The sequence below is a fragment of the Rhinatrema bivittatum genome, chromosome 4, assembly GCF_901001135.1.
Source record: "Rhinatrema bivittatum chromosome 4, aRhiBiv1.1, whole genome shotgun sequence".
Classification (NCBI taxonomy): Eukaryota; Metazoa; Chordata; class Amphibia; order Gymnophiona; family Rhinatrematidae; genus Rhinatrema; species Rhinatrema bivittatum.
The window spans coordinates 84,563,098-84,590,817 of record NC_042618.1 but is presented as its reverse complement, the minus strand read 5'-3'; the positions used below and the strand labels follow the sequence as shown (position 1 = coordinate 84,590,817).

Sequence of the window (27,720 nt, the reverse complement as noted above, 5' to 3'; positions counted from 1 at the left end):
AGCAGGGCGAACCAGCTTCGTGGGCTACCATAGCTCACTGGACTAAGGAGGTGGTCACGGAAGCCTATGTGGAGGCAGGAAAGCCATTAAATTCTCAGGTTAAAGCTCATTCCACTAGGGCATAGGCTGTCTCATGGGCGGAAGTTAGACTGCTGTACCCTGTCGACATCTGCCGAGTGGTCCTCCGTGCACACCTTCTCCAGGTTCTATTGCCTGGACGTTCAGGCCCGAGAAGACGCAGCATTTGCAAGAACGGTATTAACCGGATCGCGGGCCGCCTCCCACCCCTATGGGGAGTAGTTTTTATACATCCCATTGGTCCTGAGTCCATCTGTCTACACTAAGGAAAATATCAGGTAAGTGGACTATGGTATTCAAAGCTTTGCTCCATTTTTATTTTCTTTTGTCAGGTGTATTTGGCTGAGATGAGTGCAGATAACCAGACCTGTGCCAAGAGGAACATTCACAATCGCAAACTGAAGGAGATCAATAAGGTAAAACAGAGAGGAAGGGGGAGAAGATGAGAGAAAGTTGGGATTGTTTAGAGCAGTGGTTCTCAACCAATGTGTCACCAAGCACATGGAGGTGTGTTGCCAAACTTTCCAGTCCCCCGTTGGCCCAGCGAAATGCAAACTCTTCCTCCTCCCGGGCTTAAAATGTTGGTAGCCCAGGTGGAACACATCAGGAGAGCTGGAAGAAGCACTCAATGGTACTAGCAGCATGGTCTTTTCTTCCCATGGCCCAGAAGAGGGAAGGGGGGTGTGCAGCGGCTGTGCACAAGTCTAAAAGAGACCATGCAGCATTGGCCCGGAACAAAAAAAGGAGCACCGTCAGCCCGCGCGGTCAATAGGACTCCTTTCTTCAAGGCCGTTGCTGCCACTCGTTGTTCTTCGTTGGGGGAAGAGAGAGAGAGAGAGAGTAGCATATGTGATTGAGACCCTGTGTGTGTGTGTGTGTGTATATGTGTATATATGATTAAGAGCCTGTGTGGATAAGACAGAGAGAGCATGTGTGTCTGTGTGTGATTGAGAGAGAATGTGTGTATGTTGTGAGAGAGAGCCTTTGTGTGACTGAGAGGAGAAAGTTGCAAGCAGCCCCCTGCCCCCAATTCACAACAATCTCAGGACACCTGGAAATAGAACATTTTCAGGTATGCAGAGCATTTCTTGATCCTTATTATTTTTAATTATTGAGTCTGTCTCGGCTATTTTTAAATATTTTATTGGTGTCTGGAAATTTTTATATGAGTTTTTAATTATTGGATATTTCATTCAGCTATTTTGAAATCTGTTCTTTTTGTTAATATGATTTTACTACTATTGATTTTATATTTCTTGATTTGTTTTGAGGACTGGGATGTTTCTCTTTTTCCTTTGTTATACTGCATACAGTGGCTTGTTGCAGTTTCCAGTTCAGCTTTTGTCTGCATGTTTCTAGTTATGTTTTATGGTCTCTTTTTTCTTTAAGTGAGGGTCTGCCCATGTACTGAGGTGAGATACTCTGCTGGCGTGTAGTTTCTATGTAGGGCACTATAGCAGCCTGACTTGGTCCGTTTTCCTAATAAAAGGAGTATTAGAGTTTTAAGGCCTGGTGAAATATTTTCAGTGTTGCCTTTTCTTAGGTAAGGTGATTATTGTTTGAGTGCTGAAAGTTGGTGGTGTTCTGTTATGGGAGGTTTAATATTTATATAATTTCTGTTCAGAAAGAGTACTCTTATCTTTCCCTTGTGTCATTCTTTACAACAAAAGTCATATGGAGCCTTTTTTTTTTTCCCCTGACATGAATTCTAATGAGCAGTGTCACACATTTGAGCGTTGTCTGTCAGGTGTGTCACGATGGGCAAAAGGTTGAGAACCACTGGTTTAGAGGGATATCCCTCTGTGGATAGGGTATGCTGGCTGGGAGGTAGAATATATATAATGACCTGTAGCTTGCTACTTTCCTCCAGATGGCTGATCACTGGGAGACTGCTCCTCGTCACATGATGCGCTTAGATATTCGCTCCTTGTTGCAGGATGCTGCTATTGAAGAGGTGAGTGCAGCAGCCTCTTGTAGTATTGTATGCTATGTAATACGATAAATGTACTTGTCATTTTGGTTTATAAAATGATGCCTAAAGAGAAATGAAGTATCAGTGGTTGTTCTTGGACCCAACTACTATGGCAGATGAAAAAATCTGCAAATAAATTTGGGAAATGTTTTTGATTGATTTATCTCTATTAATGTTGTTAATGGATTCTATCACACAAATGCAGGAGCGAGAGACTGCACTTCAGGCATTCAATAACAGTAATAAAGGAAGTGCAGTTGACTTCAATGAGTCCCAACAACTTGAAATTAATTTCAGAATGCACTTTTTATTGGCGGCAACTCCATTGCTTACACAAGCACAATTTAGACAGGGTTCCCCCGACATGGACCCGTGTTTCGCCAAACGCGGCTGCATCAGGAGGGACTTTAAGCGGGGTTCATAAGCTATAACAGAAAATAGAATTAACAAAATGAAGGGACTCACTAACAAGAAGGATCCAAAATCAATCATCATATATAAAAAAAAAATTTTCATCAGAAACAGCACACAATCCGTTTTAATGCTGTGCTTACTATCATTGATAACTTAAAACTGGAGGGCAGAACTGGCAAACTGCTTTGCGTTTAATGAAATATCAAATTGACCAATTGTAAAACTAGGCTGCCAGACAACTACTGGTGATGCAGATCTCAAATATACAGTAGAGGGTAAAAAAGTGGAGATGCAGACTAGTGAAAGGGAACATGTACTGGACCATTTACATGTGGCAAATACAGTGCAGAACCGCCATAACTACTTCAAACTAACATATGAGGAGATTGTCAATTTCATGCCAGTAGAAACGTGAAGATAAAAAATAAAAAAAAAGGGAAGGGGAAGTGAAAGAGAAGTCCGAGAATAGTAAGCCGAATGCATTTTCTTGTTTTCATATATATCCCGCCACTGACTAGATGTGTTATGAGTGGGGCATAAAGTGAAACTAATATTATATAAAACGCATCGGGGGGTCCGGATAAACAAAAATTACTTACAGAAAGTAGTAATACATACACAGTAAAGAGTCAAAACGAATAATTAAGATTTCAGAAAATGCCATTTAAAATCGAAAAACTGTCCATATGAGGAGGAACTCTGTCAATATTATAACGATTATACATCAGAAAAAAATGGCCCACATACTTATGCATGCTGTGCTTACATTTAGAGTCACAAGGAGAGCGGACAGAGCCGGTCGGACTCGGCATTTAAAGAGCCCAAAATGGCACCAAAACGTTCAGCCAATCATAAAACACCAAAAAACCAATGTAGCCAATGAGAATTAAGAAATACAAGTAAATAATAGTGCGGGAGTAACATATTTGATAGCACTTATACTTTTGAAGTTTCACATGGTAATATAGAAAAGTACAACAGAATATAAACAAAAATAATATGAACAAATAAAACACATTGTAATATGTTTCCATTTAGTCCTATTGTGTACTTTAGATTCAAACTAAATAAAGATGTTTTAATATTAGAACATCAGTGTATTCAAGTAACAGTTTTTATGCTTAATGAAACATGTTTTATTGAAGCTCAAAACGAGGAACGAATTGTACTGAAAAAGAGAACCTAGCAGAAAAAAGTTATAAGAAAAAACGCCACACAATCTCACAATTTAGTCCAAGTGGAGCCAAACTATTTAGTCTAAAAATCCCCTTTTGTTCACGTCAAGTTTTTTAATGCAATTAATTGGATAAATAAATGCAAAAGTTATAACAGGGTGAATACCCTTGTTCTAAAAATCATTAAATAGCACATACACAAACTCTCAATAATTTATCTAAGAATGCAGCACTGCATTTAAGTATAAAAATGTTTTATAATATTTGTACAAATCTACAATAATTTAGCTAAGAGCACTCCACGTCACTTGTCTATAAAAGAGGTTTTATGCAGTCCATTCTCCACAGTAAGAATGGTATAAATATTAGAATATTTCACCTCCCCGAAGGAGTCTTCCATATAAGAAAGTTACTTGACAATTAAACCTTGTTTGGAGCCAATATCTGTATGGATCACGATAATAAAGCGTAATGCCAGAGGAACCAGGAAGTTTCTCAAACCCCAACACCAGGTCCTGTTGTTTCACCAACTGTGGCTTCCTCAGGGGGAATATTTACATACTTGTCAAGAACTCTACATTTTTACTGCACGTTAGATTTATCAAGGTAGTGTTGTCCTCCTTGGAACAGAGGAATATTCCCTAATCTCGGCCTTCCCTTTTCTCTCTGTACACCCTAGTATTCCCTCAGCTTGTGTTGCTTCCTTGTAGCTCTGTTGCACACTCCTGAGAGACTCCCATATGATCATCCTGAAATCCCTCTCCTGTTTGTTTGGAAAGGAATAGAATAGAACTGAGAAGATCATAATGCCTGTGTATCACCAGACTTCACCTGGAGTACTGTGTGCAGTTCTAGTTGCCTCATTTCAAAAAAAGATATAGTGGCAATAGAAAACATGCAGAGGGGAACAAAAATGGTAAAGGTGATGGAATGACTCCCCTATGAGGAAAGGTTAAAGAGGTTAGGGATCTTCAGTTGGGAGAAGAGTCGGCTGAGGAGGAATTTATTTTATTTTATTTATTTATTTATTTAACATTTTTCTATACCGACCTTCAAGGTTGAATACCATATCAGGTCGGTTTACATCGAACAGGGGGTAGATCAATATAACATAACATAAGGAACAACTTTTTATAATTAGAGGAGGCAAAAGCAGAGAAGCAAAAAGTTACATAAAAACATGGACCATGAACTTGGAAGCTGGATGCTGCTTTAATGGGGTTTATAAAATTTAATACATTTTATAAACCCCATTAAATTTATAAAATTTAATGGGGTTTATAAAATTGAGTGGGGTGGACGAGGTAAATGTGTGTGTATATGTTTGTCTTGACTAGATTTATGCTCCATGGAGAAGGGACTTTGTGTATCTACACAGTGCGACATATGTTTGGAAGCACTTCAGAACCGATTAATAGTAGCATTTCCTGGCGTGTAGCCAGATGGACTCAGAACAAATGGGATAGTATCCGCGTGCTAGCAGTTGGAGACTGATCTGACGTCAGCACGGGGTATATATATCCCCACAGGAAGCGTAGCAACTTAGTAATTTCCGTCTCCAAAGCAGTTTGGAGAGCCTGCACGCTTGCTAAGCGTGTTTTCCAAATCTACTTTTTTCTTTTCTACTTCTACTTACTAAAACTTCTACAGCATCGAGCCCCGCACTCCTGCGGTGATACCCTAAGGTCCCTCCCCCAGTAGAGTTTCCCGGGGTGATTTCCGTGATCCCCCGGAGGTTTAAGTCCTCGGTCTGGTGGCCGAATCGCGGCAGAGACACAGCCCCCGGGCGAGGTTCGGGTGAGGCTTACGAGGCGCCTCGGTCCCGGCGTGGACAAGGCAGCGGGTGCATATCCTCAAACGCGGTGGTGAAGGTATTTGCTCCCCTCCCCCGCAGCCGGAGACCGCCCGGGTTCCAGCCGGGAAGCGCCGAGGATCAGGTAAGGTGTACGGCTTTTACTTCTGGTCTCCAAGGACTCGAGGATCGGCGGCGTGGCACGCCGTGGAGGGCGCCATTTTGTGGCCTTGTTCAGGTATTGTGCGCCCGAGATAGGCGCAGATCTATGACTAAGCGCTTATTGCTGAGAGCATACTGAACTGTATTGAGCGTGTATTGCTAACCGCTTATTGCTGAGCGCATACTGAAACATATTGAGAGCGTATTGCTCACCGCTTATTGCTGAGAGCATTTTGAATGGCCTTGAGCGTGTATTGCTAAAACCGCTTATTGCTGAGAGCATACTGGAATATATTGTGCGTGTATTGCTAACCGCTTACTGCTGAGAGCATACTGAACTGTATTGAGCGTGTGTTGCTAACCGCTTATTGCTGAGCGCATACTGAACTGTATTGAGCGCGTGTTGCTAACCGCTTATTGCTGAGCGCATACTGAATTGTATTGAGCATGTATTGCTAACCGCTTATTGCTGAGAGCATACTGGAATATATTGTGCGTGTATTGCTAACTGCTTACTGCTGAGAGCATACTGAAATATATTGAGCGTGTATTGCTAAACGCTTATTGCTGAGAGCATATTGAATACCATTGAGCATGCATTGCTAACCGCTTATTGCTGAGAGCATATTGTCTACAATTGAGCGCATATTGTTGCCGCATATTCTTATTGTGCGCCTGTTGGATTAAGCGCATATTGCTGCCGCATATTATTATTGTGCGCCTGTTGTACTAAGTGCATATTGCTGCCGCATATTATTCAATGGAACAGAACGCCTCAGCGTCTTCAGCGGGGGTACCTCCTGCCTCCGGCATTAAAGCCCTCTGCCTCTGCTCTGCATGCCAGTTTCGAGCCACGCACAGTGAAGAGCCAGACTCCCTATGTGTCCAATATGAGGAGGCCGTGGGACCCTCGGGCCAGGACCAGTCTCAGCCAAGATTTGCTGATAGTTCCCCAGGGGCTACCCCGGATTTAGCGGTCAGTCTCGACCAATCAGGAATCCCGGGGGATCTTGTACCCCGGCGGTTGGAGGCTGCTTCAATTTCCTGGGTGGATCTCTTTAAGGGGATTCATGCCTTTGTGCAGATGCAAACGGCTTCCCGTCCAGGCCCTGCGGTTCCAGTTGTTCCCGTTGTCCCTGCAGTTTCTACGGTCCCTGCGGTGCCGGCGACTGCGGCGGCGGCTGCGGTGGCGGCTCCAGCAGATCCTGTTCCTGGACCATCACGCCCTTATTGTGAGCGAGACCTCCCGCCGCTGGACAGTCCAGATCAGTCAGACCAGGAGGTTTCACCGGATGAGTCTGAATTCCCGGACGAGGGGGAACTTCCCTCAGGGATTGAGCCATATAGAACCATGAGGCGGTTCTTCCCTAAGGAGGATCTCTCGGACCTGGTGTCTCAGTGCCTGGCGGAGTTGGATATTACAGGTCCCAGCTCCACGGTGCCCTCGGCGCAGAACCCCCTGCTGGAAGGTCTTCGTCCTACAGCCCGCCATTTTCCATTCTTGCAAGCAGCACAGCAATTGATAGATTTAGAATGGACTGCGCCGGCGGCCGCATTCAAAGGGGGTCGGGCCCTGATGGGCATGTACCCACTGGCGCCGGCTATCCAGGAGCTGCTGGCGTGTCCTCAGGTGGACGCCTTGATTAGTGCTGTGGTCAAGCGCACTACCATTCCAGTTGAAGGGGGGGCGGCCCTCAAGGAGCCTCATGACCGGCGACTGGACACCATTCTGAAACAGACCTTTGAGGTGGCAGCTCTGTCTTTGCGGATCGCAACCTGCTGCACAGTGGTGACGCGTGCCTGTTTGTCACAGGTCAGGTCCAATGCTCCAGCTGCAGACGTGGAGTCCGCTCTCTCGTTCCTCACGGATGCTGCATCCGACCTAGTCCGAACAGCAGCCATGGGGATCTCATCCTCCGTAGCTGCCAGGAGGCAGCTCTGGATTCAGAAATGGTCAGCCGATGCGCCTTCCAAAACACGCCTCACCAGATTGCCCTTTAAGGGCTCTTTCTTGTTTGGCAGCGACCTTGATAAACTGGCCAGCACATGGGGCGCTTCTCCAGTACCTCGACTGCTGGAAGATCGGGTCAGAAGGAACCAGCGCGCCTTTCCAAGGACCTCCAGGGGTAGAAGCTCTCAGCACTTCATTCCCTACAGGAGTCGCTACCAGGCACCTCGTCCTCAGGCCAGGAACCAGTCCTTTCGGACCAAGCAGCGCAAGAGGGGAGCAGGCCCGGGCTCCGGTCCCGGCCGCGCCTCACAATGAGAATCCGCCGATCCATCCGGGGGACGGAGCCATAGGGGGCAGGTTAACCCTCTTCTTCCCCAGATGGGTCGAGATTATGTCGGCCCAGTGGGTCCTCGCCATCATCCGAGAGGGGTATTATCTGGACTTTCATCATCTCCCTCCGGACAAGTTTGTGGAGTCTTCCTGTCCCACACACAAGAAGGCAGCATTGGAAGCTACCCTGGCGAGACTCCTGTCCTTGAAAGCCATTATCCCAGTACCTGCCTGGGAAGTGAATTCTGGACACTATTCCATTTATTTTATGGTTCCCAAGAAAGGGGGCACCTTTCGGCCCGTACTGGACCTCAAGTCGGTCAATCGATATTTACGGGTCCCGAGGTTCCTTATGGAAACTCTGCGGTCCGTCAAGACCGCAGTACAGCCTGGAGAATTCCTCACGGCGTTGGACCTGTCAGAAGCCTACCTGCATATCCCGATCCATCCAGATCATCAGAGCTGCCTACGCTTCAAGGTTCTAGGACGCCACTTCCAGTTCCGGGCTCTGCCCTTCGGGTTGTCCCCGTCCCCGCAGACCTTCACCAAGGTGGTCGTAGTGGTAGCAGCGGCACTCAGGCGGGAAGGAATTCTGGTCCATCCCTACCTAGACAACTGGCTGATCAGGGCGAAATCTCGAGAGGAGAGCCATCGGACAACCGACAGAGTGATCGCCCTTCTGGAAAGCTTGGGCTGGGTAATCAATCTCAGCAAGAGTTGCCTACAGCCTTCCCAGTCGCTGGAATACCTGGGAGTACAGTTCGACACCCAGGCAGACACAGTCAGTCTCACTGCCAAGAGAAAGTTGAAACTTCAACAGTGTATTCAGTACTTGATGGGAGCCAGTCGGCCCCTAGCTTGGGATTATCTGCAGGTTCTCGGTCTCATGGCATCCACCCTGGAAGTGGTACCTTGGGCAAGGGCCCATATGAGACCTCTACAGCACTCCCTGCTCTCTCTCGCTGGAGCCCCCGGCTACGGAACTATTCCACGCACCTACCTCTGCCGGCCAGAATACGGACCCAGTTACGGTGGTGGTTGCAGTCCAAACACATGAGCAGGGGGTCGAAGATGTCTTCACCCACGTGGACTCTGCTCACCATAGATGCCAGCCTGAGCGGCTGGGGAGCACACTGCGAAGAACTCGCCGCACAAGGGCGGTGGAACAGAGAAGAGTCAGCATGGAACATCAACTGTCTAGAGGCCCGGGCAGTCCGATTGGCATGCCTTCGATTTGCTCACAGACTGAAGAACAGAGCAGTCAGAGTGATGTCCGACAACGCCACCACGGTGGCATACATCAACCGTCAGGGCGGAACCAGAAGCCGTCAAGTGTCTCTGGAGATTGCTCCATTGATGGCTTGGGCAGAGGCGAATCTTCAGGACATCTCCGCCGTCCACATTGCCGGGAAGGACAACACCACAGCAGACTTCCTCAGCAGAGAAAGCCTAAATCCGGGAGAGTGGCAGCTGTCACCCACAGCCTTCCAGATGATTGTGGATCACTGGGGGATTCCGGACATGGATTTACTGGTGGACAAGTCCAACGCTCAAGTACCCAGATACTTCAGCCACAAGCGCGACCCGTTCTCACACCGAATCGATGCCCTGGTTCAGCCATGGCCTCCAGGGACTCTGCTATACGCCTTTCCTCCGTGGCCTCTGCTGGGCGCCATCATCCACAAGATTCGGAAACACCGGGGCCTAGTTCTTCTTGTGGCACCAGACTGGCCAAGAAGACCCTGGTATGCGGACATGAGAAGACTACTGGCAGGGGAGCTTCTTCCCCTGCCTCCTCTCCGGGACCTTCTACGTCAAGGTCCCATCCTTCACGAGGATCCAGCGCAATTCTCTCTTACGGTCTGGCCATTGAGAGGGCTAGATTAAAGAAAAGAAGTTACTCGGAGCCCGTGATAGATACACTCCTCCGAGCTTGCAAGTTTTCCACATCTCTCACCTACGTAAGGATCTGGAGAGTATTCGAAGCATGGTGCGACACTCACGGCACCAATCCACATGCGACCACAATCCCTATTGTGTTGGATTTCCTGCAAGATGGACTTCAGAAGGGTCTCTCCCTCAGCTCCATCAAGGTTCAGGTGGCTGCGCTGTCTTGCTACGGTCCCAGGAGGGATGGCAAGACCATTGCCAAGCACCCAGATGTTTCTCGTTTCCTGAAAGGAGTCAAGCATATTCGTCCGCCACTGAAGTGGCCTGTGCCCTTATGGAACCTCAACCTTGTTTTGGATTTCTTCGCGGGATCCACCTTCAGACCCCTTCGGGGCCTGTCTCTCCGTTCTCTAACCTTGAAAATGGTGTTCTTGCTGGCTGTATGTTCAGCACGCCGCATCTCAGAGCTACAAGCACTGTCCTGCCGTGATCCCTTTCTCAGAATCACTCCTGAGGCTATCCATCTTCGCACGGTTCCTTCCTTTCTACCTAAGGTGGTTTCACAGTTTCATCTTAACCAAACCATATCCTTGCCTACCACGGCGGGTTTGCAGAAATTTGAAGAAGTGCGTTTATTACGCCGTCTCGACATTGGCAGATTGCTGCCCAGATATCTGGACATGACACAAGAAGTTCGACGGACGGACCATCTGTTCGTCCTGCATAGCGGGAAACGACAAGGGGAAGCGGCCTCTCGGCCCACCATCGCCCCCTGGATTAAAGAAGTTATCAGAGCAGCTTATGTAGAGGCTGGGAAGTCTCCGCCTCTACAAGTCAAGGCTCATTCTACCAGAGCACAAGCAGCATCTTGGGCAGAATCCAGGATGCTGTCGCCTGCAGAAATATGTAAAGCGGCAACGTGGTCCTCCCTCCATACCTTTTCCAGATTCTACCGTCTGGATGTCCAGGCCAGGGAGGACTCAGCTTTTGCGAGGGCGGTACTACATGGACCTCAGGCAGCCTCCCGCCCAGGCTGGGAGTAAAGCTTTTGTACATCCCATTTGTTCTGAGTCCATCTGGCTACACACCAGGAAATGTTGAGATTACTACCTGATAATCTCCTTTTCCTTAGTGTAGACAGATGGACTCAGCATCCCGCCCAGCTGCCTGCGTACATGGGTTTCACCGATTCAAGGTAAGCCATGTCATCTGTTTCCATAAGAGCGTACACTCTACCAGGTGTCAACACCTTCCGGTTGGGAATGCTGGCGGTCTCCAGCTACTATCAATCGGTCAGGGGAATCCTGTTTCACTTTTCACTGAGCGTCAGTACACACATCCATAACAGCTTTTGCAAGGAAGATTACTAAGTTGCTACGCTTCCTGTGGGGGTATATATACCCCGTGCTGACGTCAGATCCGTCTCCAACTGCTAGCACGCGGATACTATCCCATTTGTTCTGAGTCCATCTGTCTACACTAAGGAAAAGGAGATTATCAGGTAGTAATCTCAACAATAAATAGGGGATGGTTATTTACTATTTCAAATGAGCACTAGGACTAAAGGCACACCATGAAACTAAGTGGTAGCACATTTAAAACAAAATTGAGAGAGTATTGTTTTTCAGTTGAAACAATTAAGCTATGGAATTTGTTGCCAGATGATGTCCTCAAAGCTAATAGCTAAAGGGTTTGAACACTTTTTTTGGATTTGTGCATTCCAAATGCATGTCTCTTTATTTTTTTGCACTAAACCTCACTTACTGAACATACCCAGATCAGTCCAGAGAAGTGGGTTGTGTATCCCTACCAGCAGATGGAGTCAGAGAACCAAAACTTTGGTTCTGAAAAATCTGAACAAGAAAAAGTAAATTAGAAGACAAGAGATACAGTAACATATCATGGTTTTACCTGTATATAGATGATCACTATGTATATGAGTAAACACTCTTAGACTTAGTGCACCAAAAATCTAGTAGTCTGGTGGTCTGCAAATAATCGATAAAAAATGAGCAGGGGAAAAAAGTCATTGAACACAAACATACAGTAAGTTAATGATTAAAAATCGATGTGAGTTATAAAAAGTGGGTTACTTATTAAACAAATAAAAAGTTAATAAAAAGTGAAAAGTATAAAATAGACAACATGAATTACTAATATGATAAAAGTAATAAAAGACAGGCACAAAATCTGTTAAAAAATATTAAAAATATTAAAACAAGCTTGTGGGTTTTAGCGTTTTCTATTCTGGATTATGCACAATTGAAAGCAAATAAAAACGTCAGCCAAGTTTAACAACTGTGCCGCCCGAATCAGGTCTTACAAATCTAAAAATAGATGGACCTTCTCTGAAGAAGATCGCAGGTGGTCCCGCTCTTATCTATACTAGGGTAGCCAAAACATACACAGAGTTATCACGGCTTCTAATCGATCTCTGTACTACCCAGTGGAAAAAAGTCGGCACTTCTATAGAATTTGTTTCAAATGGCAAAACTTGTGGGTTTTAGCGCTAACTATTCTGAATTGTACACAATTGAAAGAAAAGCCAAGTGTAAAAACTATGCCACCCGTGTCAGGGCTAACGACCACATAAAAAATAGATGAACCTGCTCTAAAGAAAATCGCTGGTAGTCCGGCTCTTATTTATACTAGGGTTGCCAGATATCTCCAAATGTTATTGATTGATTTCAACATCAAAACATATACAGGGTTGCCGCCGCTTCTAATCGATCTCTGTACAGCCAAACATATTGGATTTAATGCAACAAATAGCAACATCGGGATACACAAGCGGACGCCTAAAAACAAAAAATACAGCGCGAAAGTCTTCAACACATCAAAAATCTAAAATACTGCCCAGATATATGCATAATTACTTACTTTGGTTATGCGGTGATGTGGTATCATCTCCGCTCAGATACTGCAAGGACATTAAAAGTCTGAGAAGCCGATGTGTCTTTTAAATATGTTGAAAACCGAACCAAACAAACTGTCAATCACGGCAAGGGGGCGTGGCAAAAAAGAGCCTGTATTTAGAGCCTGAGATAACTACAATGTGGAACGGAACAAATGGATTGAAACCATTATGACAAAAATTGATTAAAACGAATATGGAAAAAATGTTTAAAAGCCCACAAGTTAAGACATAACCATTTAAACTAAAAAAAATAGAATGATAAAAATTAAACGGACCAAATAAATAATTAAAACGAATATGAAAAAATGTAACTAGCCCACAAGATGGGACTAAAAAGTAAGGTAACAAAAAATAAAAACATTATTAAACATGTAAAAAATAGATAAAAGCACTCCTGTGCAATTAAAAAGTAAAATAAACCAAAAATTAAAATTAAAAAAGGATATTGTGCGAAAACCTTATTAAATATAAAAAAATGATAAAAACTCACTGAAATAACAAACTGGACTAGTATCTGAAAAATGATAAAAGAACAAAAAGTAAAAAATAAAAGAAACCATATAATTGAAATAATGAGTAAAATATTTAAAAAATGTGAAATAAACTCACTGTATGTTAGAAGATTACAATAAAAAATACCATAAAATAGTGTGCACTAGCTTATTTTACATAATGGTAAAAAACAAGATCTCTTATAGACAGGTAAAATAATGATGGAAGCGGCCAAATTGGCTGTATTAATCATAAAAAAAACCAGAATAGTCCATTTCTAAATTTAGCCCATTGGGTTCCATGGTTTTAAATTCAAAAATGTATTTCTGCTCTAATTGGAACAACAAATTGTCCAGGTCGCCACCTTGCCAATTTGGGGTTAATTGTTGAATCACACAAAATTTGAAATCATTAAAATTAAGATTCATTTGTATTGTATGTTGGACGAGTGGTTTTGACTCGCTCTTGTGTTGAGTAATACGTTTATTGAATTGTCTGATCGTTTTACCCACATAGGCTTTGTTACGAGTGCAGAGAGCCAAGGAAAGCATTAGCTGCCCCCATAGGAGCCAGCTCTGTGGGTGCTTGAGCAGCCCTAATATTAAATAAACTCCCCTAGTGTGGGGTGATTTGTGGTGTTCATTTTGAAAGGTTTGCTCCTATGGGTGCCTCTGGGCGTGTGAAGCACATTCATAGCATTACTTTTACATACAATTGTAAATCAGGACCCACGCTGCAAATGGGGGAAGGTTTTCTTCAGGCAGTGACACTCGTTTGCTTAATTTAAGACCAATGCTTTTGAAGGCCAGCGCAATGCTTGATTATGGTTGTGAGTTGAGTGCAAGTGGTAAGGGTGTTAGATTAATGAGCTTTATAGTGCAGGTCCAGTTAAAGAAAAAAGATCTGCATACAGTGCTGGAGAACTGGTAGGAAAGTCGTTCTTACTCATCCTTACATTGTCTTCTTCTCTAGGTTGAGATGGAGGATTTGGAACCAAATATAGAGCAGCAGAGAGAAGAAATCCGGAAAGATCCAGCAGAAGAAGAAGAAAGTGACCTGGTAGGAGACAAACCAGCTGCCCCCAGGGCTTCTCAAAGCCTGAAATAGGCTAGGGATTAGAACTCATTTTACAAGCTTTTAATATTCTGTTTTTCCAGTTTCCCTGCAACAGAATGGAAAAGAGGGTAGGGGTAATTCAGATAATTCCATTGAAACCAAACCCATAGTGTTTGAGATGAGACCCATAATTAAACAAATGATGGATCAATGTTATGGATTATATTTGTTGGGAACTTGAGCATCCTACTTAAGGCAATCTGAACTGCAGTACCCAAGAAATAGCAAATGCATGCACAAAGTGTGACATGGAGAACCATGCCGTCCCAAGGTTTGTTTCCTTTCAGCTCCTATTTTGTTCTGTCTTTTAAACCCCACACCAAACACAGGAGAGAGAGAAATCCTTGCCAGCCAGATGAGGTAGAGAGAAAGCTCCTTTGAGCTGTACCATCCCTAGCTGTCCTTCAGGTGGAAGGGTTACCACATTGGTGGTAGTAATCTTCCCTCTCCCAAAGATTGAGCATGTTACTACTTCAACAAACTTACCCCCCCTGCTGGCCCTGTGATAAAGGAGACTCACCCTCACTGTGGAGTGAGCTACAGGGACAGCCTCAGTATGTAAAGATTTAATCTTGCATCAGCTTTCATCAATAAATGTCTCCTAGATATGTAATGGGTGCTGTGTTCCTTTTGGATCGGAGCACATTAAGGGGAGATCATGTTCATCCCTCCATCTGTCCTGGTTCAGAACAGAAAAAGGATTAATTTAGAACTGTGCACTCCAAAATGATCTAAGTAATCTCTGCCTGAAATCTTAATCACAAATTAATCTGCAGAGAATAAGACGCACATTGTAAGGGAATTGCAGATTATGTACTTGCCTTTGCTTTCTTCTGTACATGATGCTAGGATGACATTTTGGATTGTCATATACACTAGAGTACTCTCCTTCTAAATCTTCAATGAGATAATGAAATCTGAATGGTTTCGCTTCCCCTCCACTGATATACCAACTATTTCCAGGGAGTGAACACTCTGCTGAAAGCAAACTGGGATATTTCAGATAACCTGAAGGTAGTCAGTTAATGTAATAAAGCAACAGGGACAAGTAACAGTGTTATTGGTGATATAAGTAGAGGTATCAGCAGCAGGAAATTTGAGGAGGTAATGTCTTTTAAATATTTCACTAGTGAGACTCCCACCTTGAGTACTGTGTTCATATCTTCAAAAACACATCAAGAAGATGGCAGGTATTCAGAGAAGGGCTATAAAAATGATTCAGGATCTACAACGCAAGGCATAAGCCATTCTATGGGCAGGTCATCCTCTTCCACAGGAGGCACAGCATGGAAGGGGGGGGGGGGGAATAGCCACCTTGCCAGTCAGATCAGTTGAATCAATCCTAGTGATTAATGGGATGCCAAATGTCACAACCACAGTAACAGTAAATGCTAGCAGATAAAGACCTAAATGGTGCATTCAGTCTGCCCGGCAAGGTGCTTGGGAGGTAAGTGCTCCATGCAGGTTAAACACCCCCCCAAGCTTTCTGTTAAGGGTATTAACTGCCGCTCTGCTGCCCCATTCAAAAATATAACACCATATGGACCTCACATCCAGGCTTGAAGCACTTTAATTTACTCGCTGGAAGAAAGAAGGGAAAGGAGGATATAATAGTAGCAAAAAATTTGTCAGGCTTGAAGTTGTGCCTTACTAAACTATTAGAAGTATTTGAAGATATGAATAAGGATGAACCAGTAAATATAGTGTGTTTGTATTTAGAAAGTACTAACATCCTTCATGAAAGGTTCCTCAAGAAATTAAAAAGTTATGGGATAGAATGTAATAGCTTATTGTGGACTGATAACCAGTTAAAAGACAGGAAACAAAGGGTAGGATTCAATGGAAATGGGTTAATAGTGAAGTGTTCCAGGGATTTGTATTGAGATCAGTGTTTTAACTTATTCATTAATGATCTGGAAAAGAAAATGAATAGGATGATAACAAAATTCTCCATTGAAAAGCAGAGTTGAATTAACCATGACACATGGGTGACATCATCCAACAGCGTTGAACGGACCCTTCTGTCTCAGCTCAAAAAGCTTTTACTCTACTGATCTTTGTGTGGGAATTCCCATGTGGGCATTGCCTCATGAAGATCCTGTCTTTTTTTTTTTGTCTGAGCCTTAGCACGGATATGCATCATTCCTCCCCTGAAAACTTTTCCTATTAATTTTATTTTCTTATCTTTTTTCTGTTATTTTGTTACCTTGCTGCTTTGGCAGTTCCTCCAAACATCACTTTTCCGTGCTACCAAAAAAAAACCAAACTGAAAAAAAAGTTGATTTCTTCACAGGATGTCCGGTTACAAAAAACCCACAGTAAGTAGTTTCAAAGACTATATTGTAGGAAAATACCCATTACTAATGGTCGTGATGTTTACGATCACTGATTGGTCCAGTCCATTACCAGGCAAACTGTCACTGTGGCCACATGTCTCTGCAGACTCAGAAATTGAGGGCCTAGAAAATGAAAGAACTGCATAAGGCTCTGACGAGCTGCAGTCATTCCTCCTCCCAGAGAGGAACCTCCTCATGCTCCCGGGGTGTAGAGTTGAGCAGGAGCTCCTCAAAGAGGTCTCCCCTGTCGGCAATACAAGCTGATTTCTCGGGGTAGAGAAAACCAAATTCTAAGAAAAAGAACACTTGGTAGCGCACCTGGTTCAGGCAATGCAAAACACCCTGACGCCATTGAAGCACGAAGTACAGTCAACCCGATGCATAAATCCTCGATGCACCGAGCCTCAGAGCATGCGATGCATGGAGCCTTGATGCCAGTACTTCTCTGAGAGTTGGAACAGACTGAGCCATTGTCGATATACCAAGCAGTAGTGTTACCTACTCAACTGTTTTCCACTTTGCCAATACAAAGAGGTGGATCCACTTGGGCAGAAGATGGTGTAATGCATTTATTCCCACCAGTTCCATGATAGCGTCACCATCCAGACTACTGGAACAGGGTCTTTGACTAGAGATGGCAGATCCCATCTGTTCTATGGTCCCTTTAATTTCCAACCAGCCTTCATGGCATATCTTTGAGTCCAGAGGAGGTTCAAAGAGACTCCATCCTGGTATCAGAAGACGTTGCACCTCTAGTGCCTGGCCAAAGAGCTTGTCAGTCCTTGGATCAAGTCATGGAATTAATGAAAACTTTCTTTATCTCTCAAGTTTATCTAACGACTGCCCTTTCTTCATGTCCCCTATAAGCAAATTTAACACCACTGCGGGCACGTGGCCAAACAAATGCAGACTGTCCCTTAGACTGTTTTCCTGACTGCTTATACTAGATGACTCCCTGTCACTGCAAAAAACTGAATGTAAGAATGCAATATATCTCCTATGTCTGCCCTAAAATCTTTTTATTTTATTGTTTGCAAACCCAATATCTTATTAGCTTCTACCCAAATGCAATGTTAGCCAGCCAGAGAAAGCTGACGAAACCAAACTTTCTGAAAGAATCTACTAAATTAAATTCACTTACTGTAACATTTCACCACAACTTTAATTCCTCATCAGTCTGCTTACACCTTTCAAACAACAGATCATGTAAAGCAGTTCTCTTCCCTGTGTCTCTGCGCATACAAATCGCCTGGAGCTTTACATAACTCCCACCTTCTCTGTACCTGCTAACACAGTTAACTCTCCAGCTCCCATTGCCCTTTCAAGTGCTGAAACTGCCATAACAATTGTAATTCAGACCCAATCACTGCAATGCGTTACACCATGACAGAAATCAGACAAAAATAGAAAACCAGATGTCAAACTAGACTTCTCCAAAACTTTTCTTTTGTATGTTCCTATAACAATCCCTCAGCCTTGCAAGGAGGGCAAGGGCTTAAAACCACGTCCAACTGGTGCTGTTTTTAAACCTCCTTGTATTGTTTTTTTCCAGTACAAATTTATTAACAATATACAGACAAATAAAGCAAAATCACTTTTAATAAGTTCTCATTAAGTAAAATAGTCTACAAATGGGCGTCCCCACAGTAGATCAAAATAAATAGTGCACTTGTATTTACAATTGGACAAAGAAAATCTTGTACTTACTTAACTAAAACATTAAACTTGCAAATTAATTATATAAGCATGATTAAATACTCACAGATCTGTCATCCCATTGGGGGCACTCACGTCTGTCTTCCGGGTACTACATTTTCAATTAATCAGTCATCCAGAAATCAGAAATCTTCTGTTCCTAGGAATTACTATGCAATAAACAAAACTTCAGACAAAAGCCAATTAAAGTCCGAGTAGCAGCATTAGATCTGACCCAGTCCAGCAGAGTCAGACGTAAGACTGTCCAATAGATAGCCTCAGCCGTCAAGTCCCATCTAGGGTGCCATAATGTTAAGCGCCACACCATTTTTTATGACGCTTATGGCCAGGGAGACAAGAACACTTAGATTTTTATTGAAAGCATAATTTTTTATTGAACAATATAAGTATTCTTGGGAGATGCTGATGCCATGCCTCTGACAAAACAGACCACCAGCATCTCATTGTATACAGGAAGTGATCCTTCTTTTATAGATAACATTTAGTATTGTGGAAGATTCTAGTGTGCGTGACTGCCTTAGAGAATAATTTACATTGGTTGTCATGTCAACAGCATGATAAGATCATCCCTAGCTGCCCCTGAGTATTTCTCCAAGGTGGGGCCCATTTACCATCACTCTTTGGATAGTCTTTTGTTCTGTTAGAATCTTGCTGGTCAGGTTCATTAACACATCTGTGGCTGTGTTTTATAGAAACCCCTGAGAAAGATTGCCTCTGTAGTGTCCGTATAGCTTGACGTTCCCTCCGTTGGTTTCTGCTTTGTTTGACCCAATGATTAGGCATCACCTTATGGAGCCAGCTTGACTGCCTGTGCAGATGTCCTAGGAATTCTGCAAGTCATTCTCAATAAGTCACTTAGAGTTAAGGCAGGCTAAGAAAACCGAAGATTCTGGGTCATTTTCTTTTCTCTATGTTGGTTTTCTGTTCAGGCACACTCATCATGACCAAGGTTAAGGAGCTTACTTTCCAACCTTTATTTTCCAAGATATTGGATTTACTCCCAAGAGGAGGAGTCACAACTTCACCTGTAACCTTGGACATGCCATCAGATCCCCTACAAGGTCGGTCTGGTGCCAGACACTAACTTATAGTGGATTCCAGCTAATCAGGAGTACATCTCTGTAGGATGACCAAGAATCCTTCATAAGTCATCAAATTTATCATTGGAGTCCTGGATTAGTATTTTCTCCCACCTCAGATATGAAGAATTCCTTCTGATTCCCTACTTGTGCCTCCAGAGCATTTGTCTCTGCCTGAAGACCTGTCTTTCTCCAGATTTCTGGAGAATTTGAGCACGGCAGTCAGGATTAACGTTAATAGGGATAAGGATCCTTGTATGGAGTCTTTCAGTTTTCAAATTCTAGAGACCCCATCAGAACCAACATCCATCCTGATTCATGATATTCTGCAGGAATTACAAATGAATGTGGGAAAACCCAATTTCTTGCACACCAATAATATGGAAATTGGACCTCAAATACAGAGTGCAAAAATCACCAGGATTCAGAGTGGTACAACTACTGTATCAATTAATGGTAGGTGGAATCTGCTCTGAAAAGAGCAAAGAAAACAAGATCTTAACACCCCACTGGGAAAAGATCCCAGATTGCAGGACAATTTTGGTAAGAAAGTATTCCAGAGCTCCATGTTTAATGCACAAATATCTGCTGTTTAATTTGACATAGTTCAGTACATCCATTACTGCTTGCAAAAACTGAAAGCTTTTCTTCTGTCAGGAGGTACAGCCTATGCTTATCAATCTTTCCTTGATGTGGAAGAATGTATACTCCATTTCAAGTGCTTGTTTTACCAAGCATTTGACACTGCCCGTGCTTCCTCATCCTCCATAAGAGCACATCAGATTGCTTGGTTATGTGCCAATATCCATAGGTTTGTGGATGTCCCTTGCCTGGGGACCACTTCTTGAAGATAAACTCAGGGAAACAGTAGCTCAAATCAAAGAGCAACATGTAACATTCCAATCTCTCTCAACTGATGCAGCAGTCTTCATCATGACAGAAGTACTATGCTTTTAAAAGACTGTACTATCAGAAACTGCCCTTCCACTATGTTACGAATGGGCTTCGGTCAGGAGTCGTGAACACCACTAACAGGGGTGTCTCAGGGTGGAGAAAGGCAGGACTGCAGAAGAGTCTAGATGCTGGCTGGTGCAGGCAGGAATGAGTAAACCCTATGGGCAAGTGGGAAGGTGGAATAGGCAGACTGAGTCTAATACTGGCTGGAGATACCTGATACCAGATGCATGAAGGTAAGGGTGAACTTGAATACTGGAACAGCATGGAGGTATGTGTGAGCGTGAATGTAGGTAAAGGTGTACAGGAAACTGGAACTGGGTGCTGGTAAGGATGAATTCAGGAAGCGTGCAGGTAAGAGTGATAATGGCTGGAGGTATAAGTGACTGGTTTGAGGAAACAAGACTGACAGAGAACTGAACAGACAAACCAGGACAGCACTGACATTGAACATGAAACACATAAGCCAGAAGGCAGCAGAGCGGAGAAAGCCCGTAGGCCACAGACAGCAGGCAGAGAGCCCGTAGGCCACACACACACAATAGGCAGAGGTCCGTAGGCCACACACACACACACAGTAGGCAGAGGGCCCGTAGGCCACACACACACACACAGTAGGCAGAGGGCCCGTAGGCCACACACACACAGTAGGCAGAGGGCCCGTAGGCCACACACACACAGTAGGCAGGGGGCCATAGGTGTGCACAAAAAGAATAGATGCCTTAATCTTTTTCAATCCTTTATTGGTGCAGAGACGTTTCAAGTAAATTGCCCGACTCAGGCCGAGTTTCGCAGCTTTGTAGCCGCTGCCTCAGGGGCTCCAAACTTCAAATCACTGATACTGTATAATCCACTTTGATTATATAGTATGCCATCGATGAGTAAACAACTTTAAAGCAAAAGGGTCCAGACACAAATTCGTGTGGCAAACCGCAGTCTCTGCTTGTAGTTAACATTAACTTGAAACGTCTCTGCACCAATAAAGGATTGAAAAAGATTAAGGCATCTATTCTTTTTGTGCACACCTGACGGTATCATAGATCACCTACCTCTTTGTTTTCTTGGGCAGGGGGCCATAGGCCAGACACACAATAGCAAGGCAAGGCAGGTCAGAAGGCCCGTAGGCCACACACACACAGAAGGCCCATAGGCCAGATACACAATAGCAAGGCAGGTCAGAAGGCCCGTAGGCCAAATACAGCAAGCACGGAAGGCTAGAGCAGGGAGCCCAGGCAGGCTCGATGCCGAAGCACCGATGGAACTACTAGACAGGGTTATAAAGGAGAGTCTGGGACATATAGTAGACAGGAAGGAAGGAGTGGGCCAGCCAGAAGAGCATGCTCGTGGGGGATCTCTGGTGGTGAGGCGGCTGCATAGCAGCCATGGTCGTAACAAACTAGTTTCAAAGGTACTTCATCCTGCATTTCCTACTGCAGCAGCTTCCAGTCTGCAACAAGTGTCATCAACCAAAGGTGGCACAAGAGGCCCAACTATAGTCCAGGCCAAGTTTTTGATCATTCTACAAACCAAACAGCCATCCTTCCTGTTAGGAAGAAAGATTCAGTTTTATTTATTTATTTATTTATAGATTTTTCTATACCGGGGTACGTAAATAACATCACCTCGGTTTACATTCAAACAGTAATTCAGCATTGCGCTTTACAGTATAACATAGTAACTGAACGAATACAATACAATATATAACTTTGTATTAATAGAATATAAGCAATATATGAGAGACTGTGGAAATTAGGATGAGTAGTTGAGGATTCAATTCATTAATAGTAGGCTTTTTTAAATAACCAGGTTTTAAGGTTTTGTTTAAATTTTTTGTGACAGAGTTCCTGGCGTAACTCAGAGGGCATGGTGTTCCATATTGTTGATCCAGCAATGATGAAAGATCGTTCTTTTGTACTAGAGAGTTTAGTCATATTGGGTGCTGGGATCTTTAGTTTGGCTAAGTTCTGGAATCTCGTTGGGCGGGAAGACGTTTTGAATTGTAGTTGATCTATGAACCAGTGCATATCTCTATTTTGGATGGCTTTATGTATCAGCGTCATAGATTTATAAATTATCCTGTAAGCCACGGGTAGCCAGTGCAAAGACTGAAGAGCTGGAGTGATGTGATCATGGCGGCTTGTGTCGGTGATAATGCGGGCAGCTGCATTTTGCAGCCTTTGTAAAGGTTGAATGGTAGCTTTAGGTAGACCCAGTAGCAGAGCATTGCAGTAATCAATCTTTGATAAAATAGTTGCTTGTAAGACTGTGCGGAAATCATATTGGTATAAAAGAGATTTAATACGTTTAAGCGTGTGTAGCTTAAAGAAACCATTTTTTACCGTATCCGCGATGAATTTTTTAAACGTGAGATTGCTGTCAATGATGATACCAAGGCTGCGTACTTGCTGTGAAATAGGAATGTCTCAAGATTACCCAAGACTACTGGGTGCTCAAAATTGTGGAGTCTGGATACCACTTATGCTTCTCCTGACTTCCCATGCTTACTCATTGCTCAGTCTTCAGCACCAGCTCCATCTCATTCAGTGCAACGACACCTGGATTTGGAATTGTTTTTCAGTCAACGAGCGATGGAACTTGTCCCACCCCCAACAACATGGCCAGGGACCTACTCTCGCTGCTTCCTTATCCCCAAGAAATGAACTTCCTTTACATGATTCTCCCCTTCTTCCAGAAGGGAGAATGGATGTGTGCCCTGGTTTTGAAGGATGACTATGCTCATATTCCCTTCCATCCCTCCCACTGACTTTATCTTCGCTTTCTGGTGGACTCCTCATTGCCAGCAACAAGGATCTTTACCAAGTTCCTCACTATAATAGTCGCACATCTTCATTGTCAGGGCATCCAAGTCTTTCTGTATCTAGACAACTGGATAGTGTCAGTGACTTCTCAGGAAGCATGCTTTAACCTCTCTCCAAACATTGATTGTGTAAGAGTATAGTATTAGGAGTATACTACCGTCCACCTGGACAAAATGGTCAGACAGATGATGAAATGCTAAGAGAAATCAAGGAAGCTACCAATTTGGCAGTGCAATAATAATGGGAGATTTCAATTATCACTACTCACGCAAAAGGAGTCTGTGGTTCACCACAATATAGAAACAAATATACACAAATGTGGAACCCAAACAAACTTCAAAAAATAGCCTATGAAGGTGTCAGCAAGCCTTGACGTTATGTGTCACTTTTCAATTAGACACTAACCGGTCTTATCGATCATTCACCTTCCTCATTTTTTTAATACCACAATTTTTTATTTTTTATTTTTCAATAGATAAAAATGTCCTCCGTTTGTATTAGCCAAAATGACTCATTCAAAATAGTTAAACAGGCTTCACAGTTGTTTGTCTCATACAATCCTAACTGACTGGGAATAGCGTTGGCCAATTGAACATTGTCAAATTGGCTGGCAGATTGTATTTCTCATTGTTCAGGCCTAGCAAGCATCCAGATCACAGACTCTGCAATGGCTGCATCAGTAGTTCATCTGCGAGCTGTACCTCTCGAAGACATCTGCAAAGCTGTAGCTTGGTCATCTGTGCACACCTTCACATCCCATTACTGTCCGGATAATTTATCAAAAAGTGATAGTAAATTTGGGCAAGCAGTTTTGCGTAAACTGTTTACCTAATAGTCCACTGTCGATGGTGGGATTTAAGTTGCTTATCCAATAAACACTCCACTACACAGCTTGGGACTTCTCGCATGTCATAGCTTATTCAGCCCTGCTTGTTGATGGAGAAAGCAAGTTTGCTTACAGTAAAAGTGTTCTCCGTAAACAGCAGGATGAATTAACCATTCTGAATACCCATCCACTTCCCTGGAAAGTCGGCCTCTTACCTAGATGTGGCTCTAATATCAATTGAGGGACTTCATGTGGCAATGCCTATATGGGAATTCCTTCACTTGCCGAGTAGAACAAAAGCTTTAGGAGCTTAGAGAGAAGGATCCATTCAGCAGCTTCAGATGACATCACCCACATATTATAGCTAACTCATTCTGCTGTCTCTGGAGAATACTGTTTACAGTAAGCATACTTTATTCAAAGTAGTTAAAATACAAACAGGCTGTGAGGAACTGCAGGAGAACCTTGTCAAAATAGAAAATTGGGCCTCTAAATGGTAGATAAAATTTAATATGGACACGTACAAAGTGATGCACATAGGGGAAAATAATTCTAGCTATGTATACACAGTACTGAGTTCCAGAATAGTTACCACCCAAGAAAAGAACTTTGGGGGTCATTGTGTGTAACACATCGAAATCTTTAGCCAGTGTACGGTGGCAATCGAAAAAGCAAATAGAATGTTAGGAGTTATTTGGAAAGGTATAGAGAATAAAGCTCAGAATATCATAATGCCTCTGTATCAGTCAGTGGTGCGATCACACTGAGTAACAGTACTACATGCACGTCTCTGAGGACAAGGAGGATTCATTGTCATTACATAAGTTTAACATCAGGTGGAGCCCATGTCAAAGCTGAGAATCCTTGGGCTTCCCACTCTGTTGTACTTGTAAAGCTTGCATGGTTTCCTCTGGGGGCCCTGGTTGATCCTGTCCCCTTCTGCCTCTCAGTAATAATCTGAGATCCGACCTGATATTTCAGTAGCTATGCTTACATAGAAGCATAGACCATGATGGCAGGTCAAGACCATATGACTCATCCAGACTGCCTAACAATATTTACTCCTCAGCTTTCTGATCTGATTCTCTCTATTTGCCCCATGCTTTTTTGAATTCAGGTACTGTCCTTGTCTTCACCTTCTCCACAGGAAGGTTGTTCCATGCATCCACTGCCTTTTTTGTAAAGATATTTCCTTTGTCTTATCCCATGACCCTCATTCTGGAGCCCCCTTTCTGTTGAAATTGGCCCACCTCCTGTACATTGATTCCTTGAAGATATTTACATTTCTCTATTATGTCTTCCCTTTCCATCCTTTCTTTGAAGGCATACTTGTTTAGATCTTTGTACCCATATGCAATACCATGAAGTCCGTTAATCATTTTAATAGCTACGTTCTGGATCAACTCTCTTCAGTTTATATCCTTTTGAAGGTACAGACTCCAGTATTGTACACAGTACTCCAAATGAAGTCATACCAGCATTAATACCTCCTGTTTCTTGCTATCTATTCCTCTCCCTGTACACCCAAGAGTCCTCTGGGCTTTAGCCGTCATCTTGGCACCCTTACGATCGTTAGATATAGTCGCCTCTAACCCTGTTCCTGTTTTGTGCGTAGAAGAACCTCACCTCCTATACTATACTGCTTTTTCGCAACCCAAATGCATAACCCTGCATTCCTGTTCATACCCAGATCAGTCCAGACGAGTGGGTTTTGCATCCCTACCAGCAGATGGAGGCAGAGAACAAAACCTTTGAGGCACTGCTACATATATGAGAGTGCCACCTGCAGTCCCTCAGTATCTCTCTGTCTCCAGCAGAGATGGTAGAGGTGCAAACCTGCTGGCTGACAAAAGAAGTTCATGTTAGCTGAAGGACAGAGATTGGACTGAGGCTCCCTGAAGTGGACCATCCCTCACGTGTAGCCCTCTGCTTCCTGAGGCCCTGATAGCCAGGGGACTGGCTCCCTCATGGCCTCTGAGGTCTTCTCCCTCAAGCCATTGTCCCTGGATAGGGAAGTATTCCTGTTTTGTTTTTTGTTGATTTCTATTAATTAGGTTAAGCCAGGAGCTTCAGTTTCGGTGGCTCAGCAGTGGGAGCTGTCGGCAGCAGGCAGTGAGTTAGGAGGCCACCCTTTCTTTCTTACTGCCGGCAGATCCTGGGCTTTGGAGCGGAGCGGCCATGTGGCTCGGCTTGCTAGCCACATGTGCAGCCTGTTCTTTTTGATAGGCGCACGCGGGCCTCATTTTTTCCGTTAGTGCTGCAGCTTGTGCCTTGTGGGGATTGGTGCTAAAACTGCACATGGCGGCGGGCAGGGGCTGTGGCCTCTGGTCTGCAAGGCTCTCTGCATGTTCCCTCTGTAGCGGCTGCGCATCGGGGGAGGAGGGAACCTCTGTGAGCAGAGCTGGTGAAAGACGGCTGCGGCCCCGAGGGTATCAAATTCAACAGCCAGGCCAGCAGAGGATCACAATCAGAGGTCCACTTCCACCAGGGAGGCCAGAGATTCCCCACTTCCTCTCTTGCCTGTGGAGGATCAGAATGGGGTAGGGGTGTCTGATGATAGTCTACCCGGTCAGAGTGCCAGGAATGCGGAGGAGTTATCTCCGGAGTTTGTCCTGCTCCTGCATAAGGTCTTTCTAGCGCGGGGGGAAAGAATACCAGAGAAAGGCACCCATGTTGCTCTAAGAGCCAAAGGTGATGTCTTCAAGAGGCTCTAGAGATCTTTTAAGACATTTGGGTCTTGGTCACACAGGGGCCGAGAGTGATCCCAGGGATTTGGATGAATCTGATGACCCGCAGGAGGTTCCTGCAGACCTTCATGGAGCGGACCCGAATGTGGGCACAGATGCGGACCTGAATGCTGATCCTGATGTGAATAAGGATGATCCTGATCTGGATGAGGTACTGGTGACGGAAGGGGATGACCCAAGATTGGTCTGCTTGTTTGAGGAGGAGTTGCGTCCCCACATTCCCCAGGTTTTGGAGGCGCTAGGGGTTAAAGTGGCTCTGGAGGAGTCGTATAATGAAGGTGTGAACCCAGTCCTGGATGGCCTGCATTGTCCTCCTAGTACCTTTCCGCTGCCTAAGAAGGATCTATAAGCTGGTAAACTGGGAATGGGACTTCCTGGAAGTGGATTTGAAAGTTGATCAAGCAATGATGAAGCTGTACCCATTGATGGAAGAAACTCTGGATTTCCTAATCTTTCCAAAAGTAGATGCGACTGCATCCACCGTTACCAAAAAAGACAAAGATTCCAGTGGCAGGTCCAGCTACTCTGAAGGATGTTCAGGATCATAAATTGCAGAAACAGTTGAAATGGATGTTTGAGGTTTCTGCCTTAAGCCTGAGGGTGGTGATTTGTGGCAGTATGATGCAGAGGGCCTGCTTGTTCTGTGTTCAGAAAGCTCAGGAACAGGCCTCAACCAGCATCATGCAGTTTGTGTGGCTGAAGCTGGAGTGGCTTATATGGCAGATGCACTGTATGACTTGGTGTGTACTTCAGCCAGGAGCATGGTCTCGGCAGTAGTGGCCCAGAGACTTTTATGGTTGCACAATTGGTCGGTTGACATGTGGTCCAAATCTCAGTTGTGTAATCTCCCTTCTAAAGGGAAACTCTTGTTTGGGGAGGATTTGGATCAGTTAATGAAGACTTTGGGGGAGTCAAAAGGAAATAAGTTGCCTAAAGATAAGAGGGGCGACAAGA

At 44.1% G+C, this 27,720-nt stretch overlaps 1 protein-coding gene across 2 annotated transcripts in view; it reads left to right on the top strand.

The window, feature by feature from the left end:
* YLPM1 (YLP motif containing 1) overlaps positions 1 to 27,720 on the top strand; it is a 443,744-nt gene that overhangs the window by 334,171 nt on the left and 81,853 nt on the right. For both annotated transcript variants that reach the window (XR_003856278.1, XM_029598421.1), the window contains exons 15-17: positions 411 to 494; positions 1,949 to 2,032; positions 14,146 to 14,232. Coding sequence is in view for 1 of the 2 variants with exons in the window: in XM_029598421.1 (XP_029454281.1) it covers positions 411 to 494; positions 1,949 to 2,032; positions 14,146 to 14,232 (255 nt within the window). In the remaining variant the exon portion in view is untranslated. The remainder of the gene's footprint in view (positions 1 to 410; positions 495 to 1,948; positions 2,033 to 14,145; positions 14,233 to 27,720) is intronic.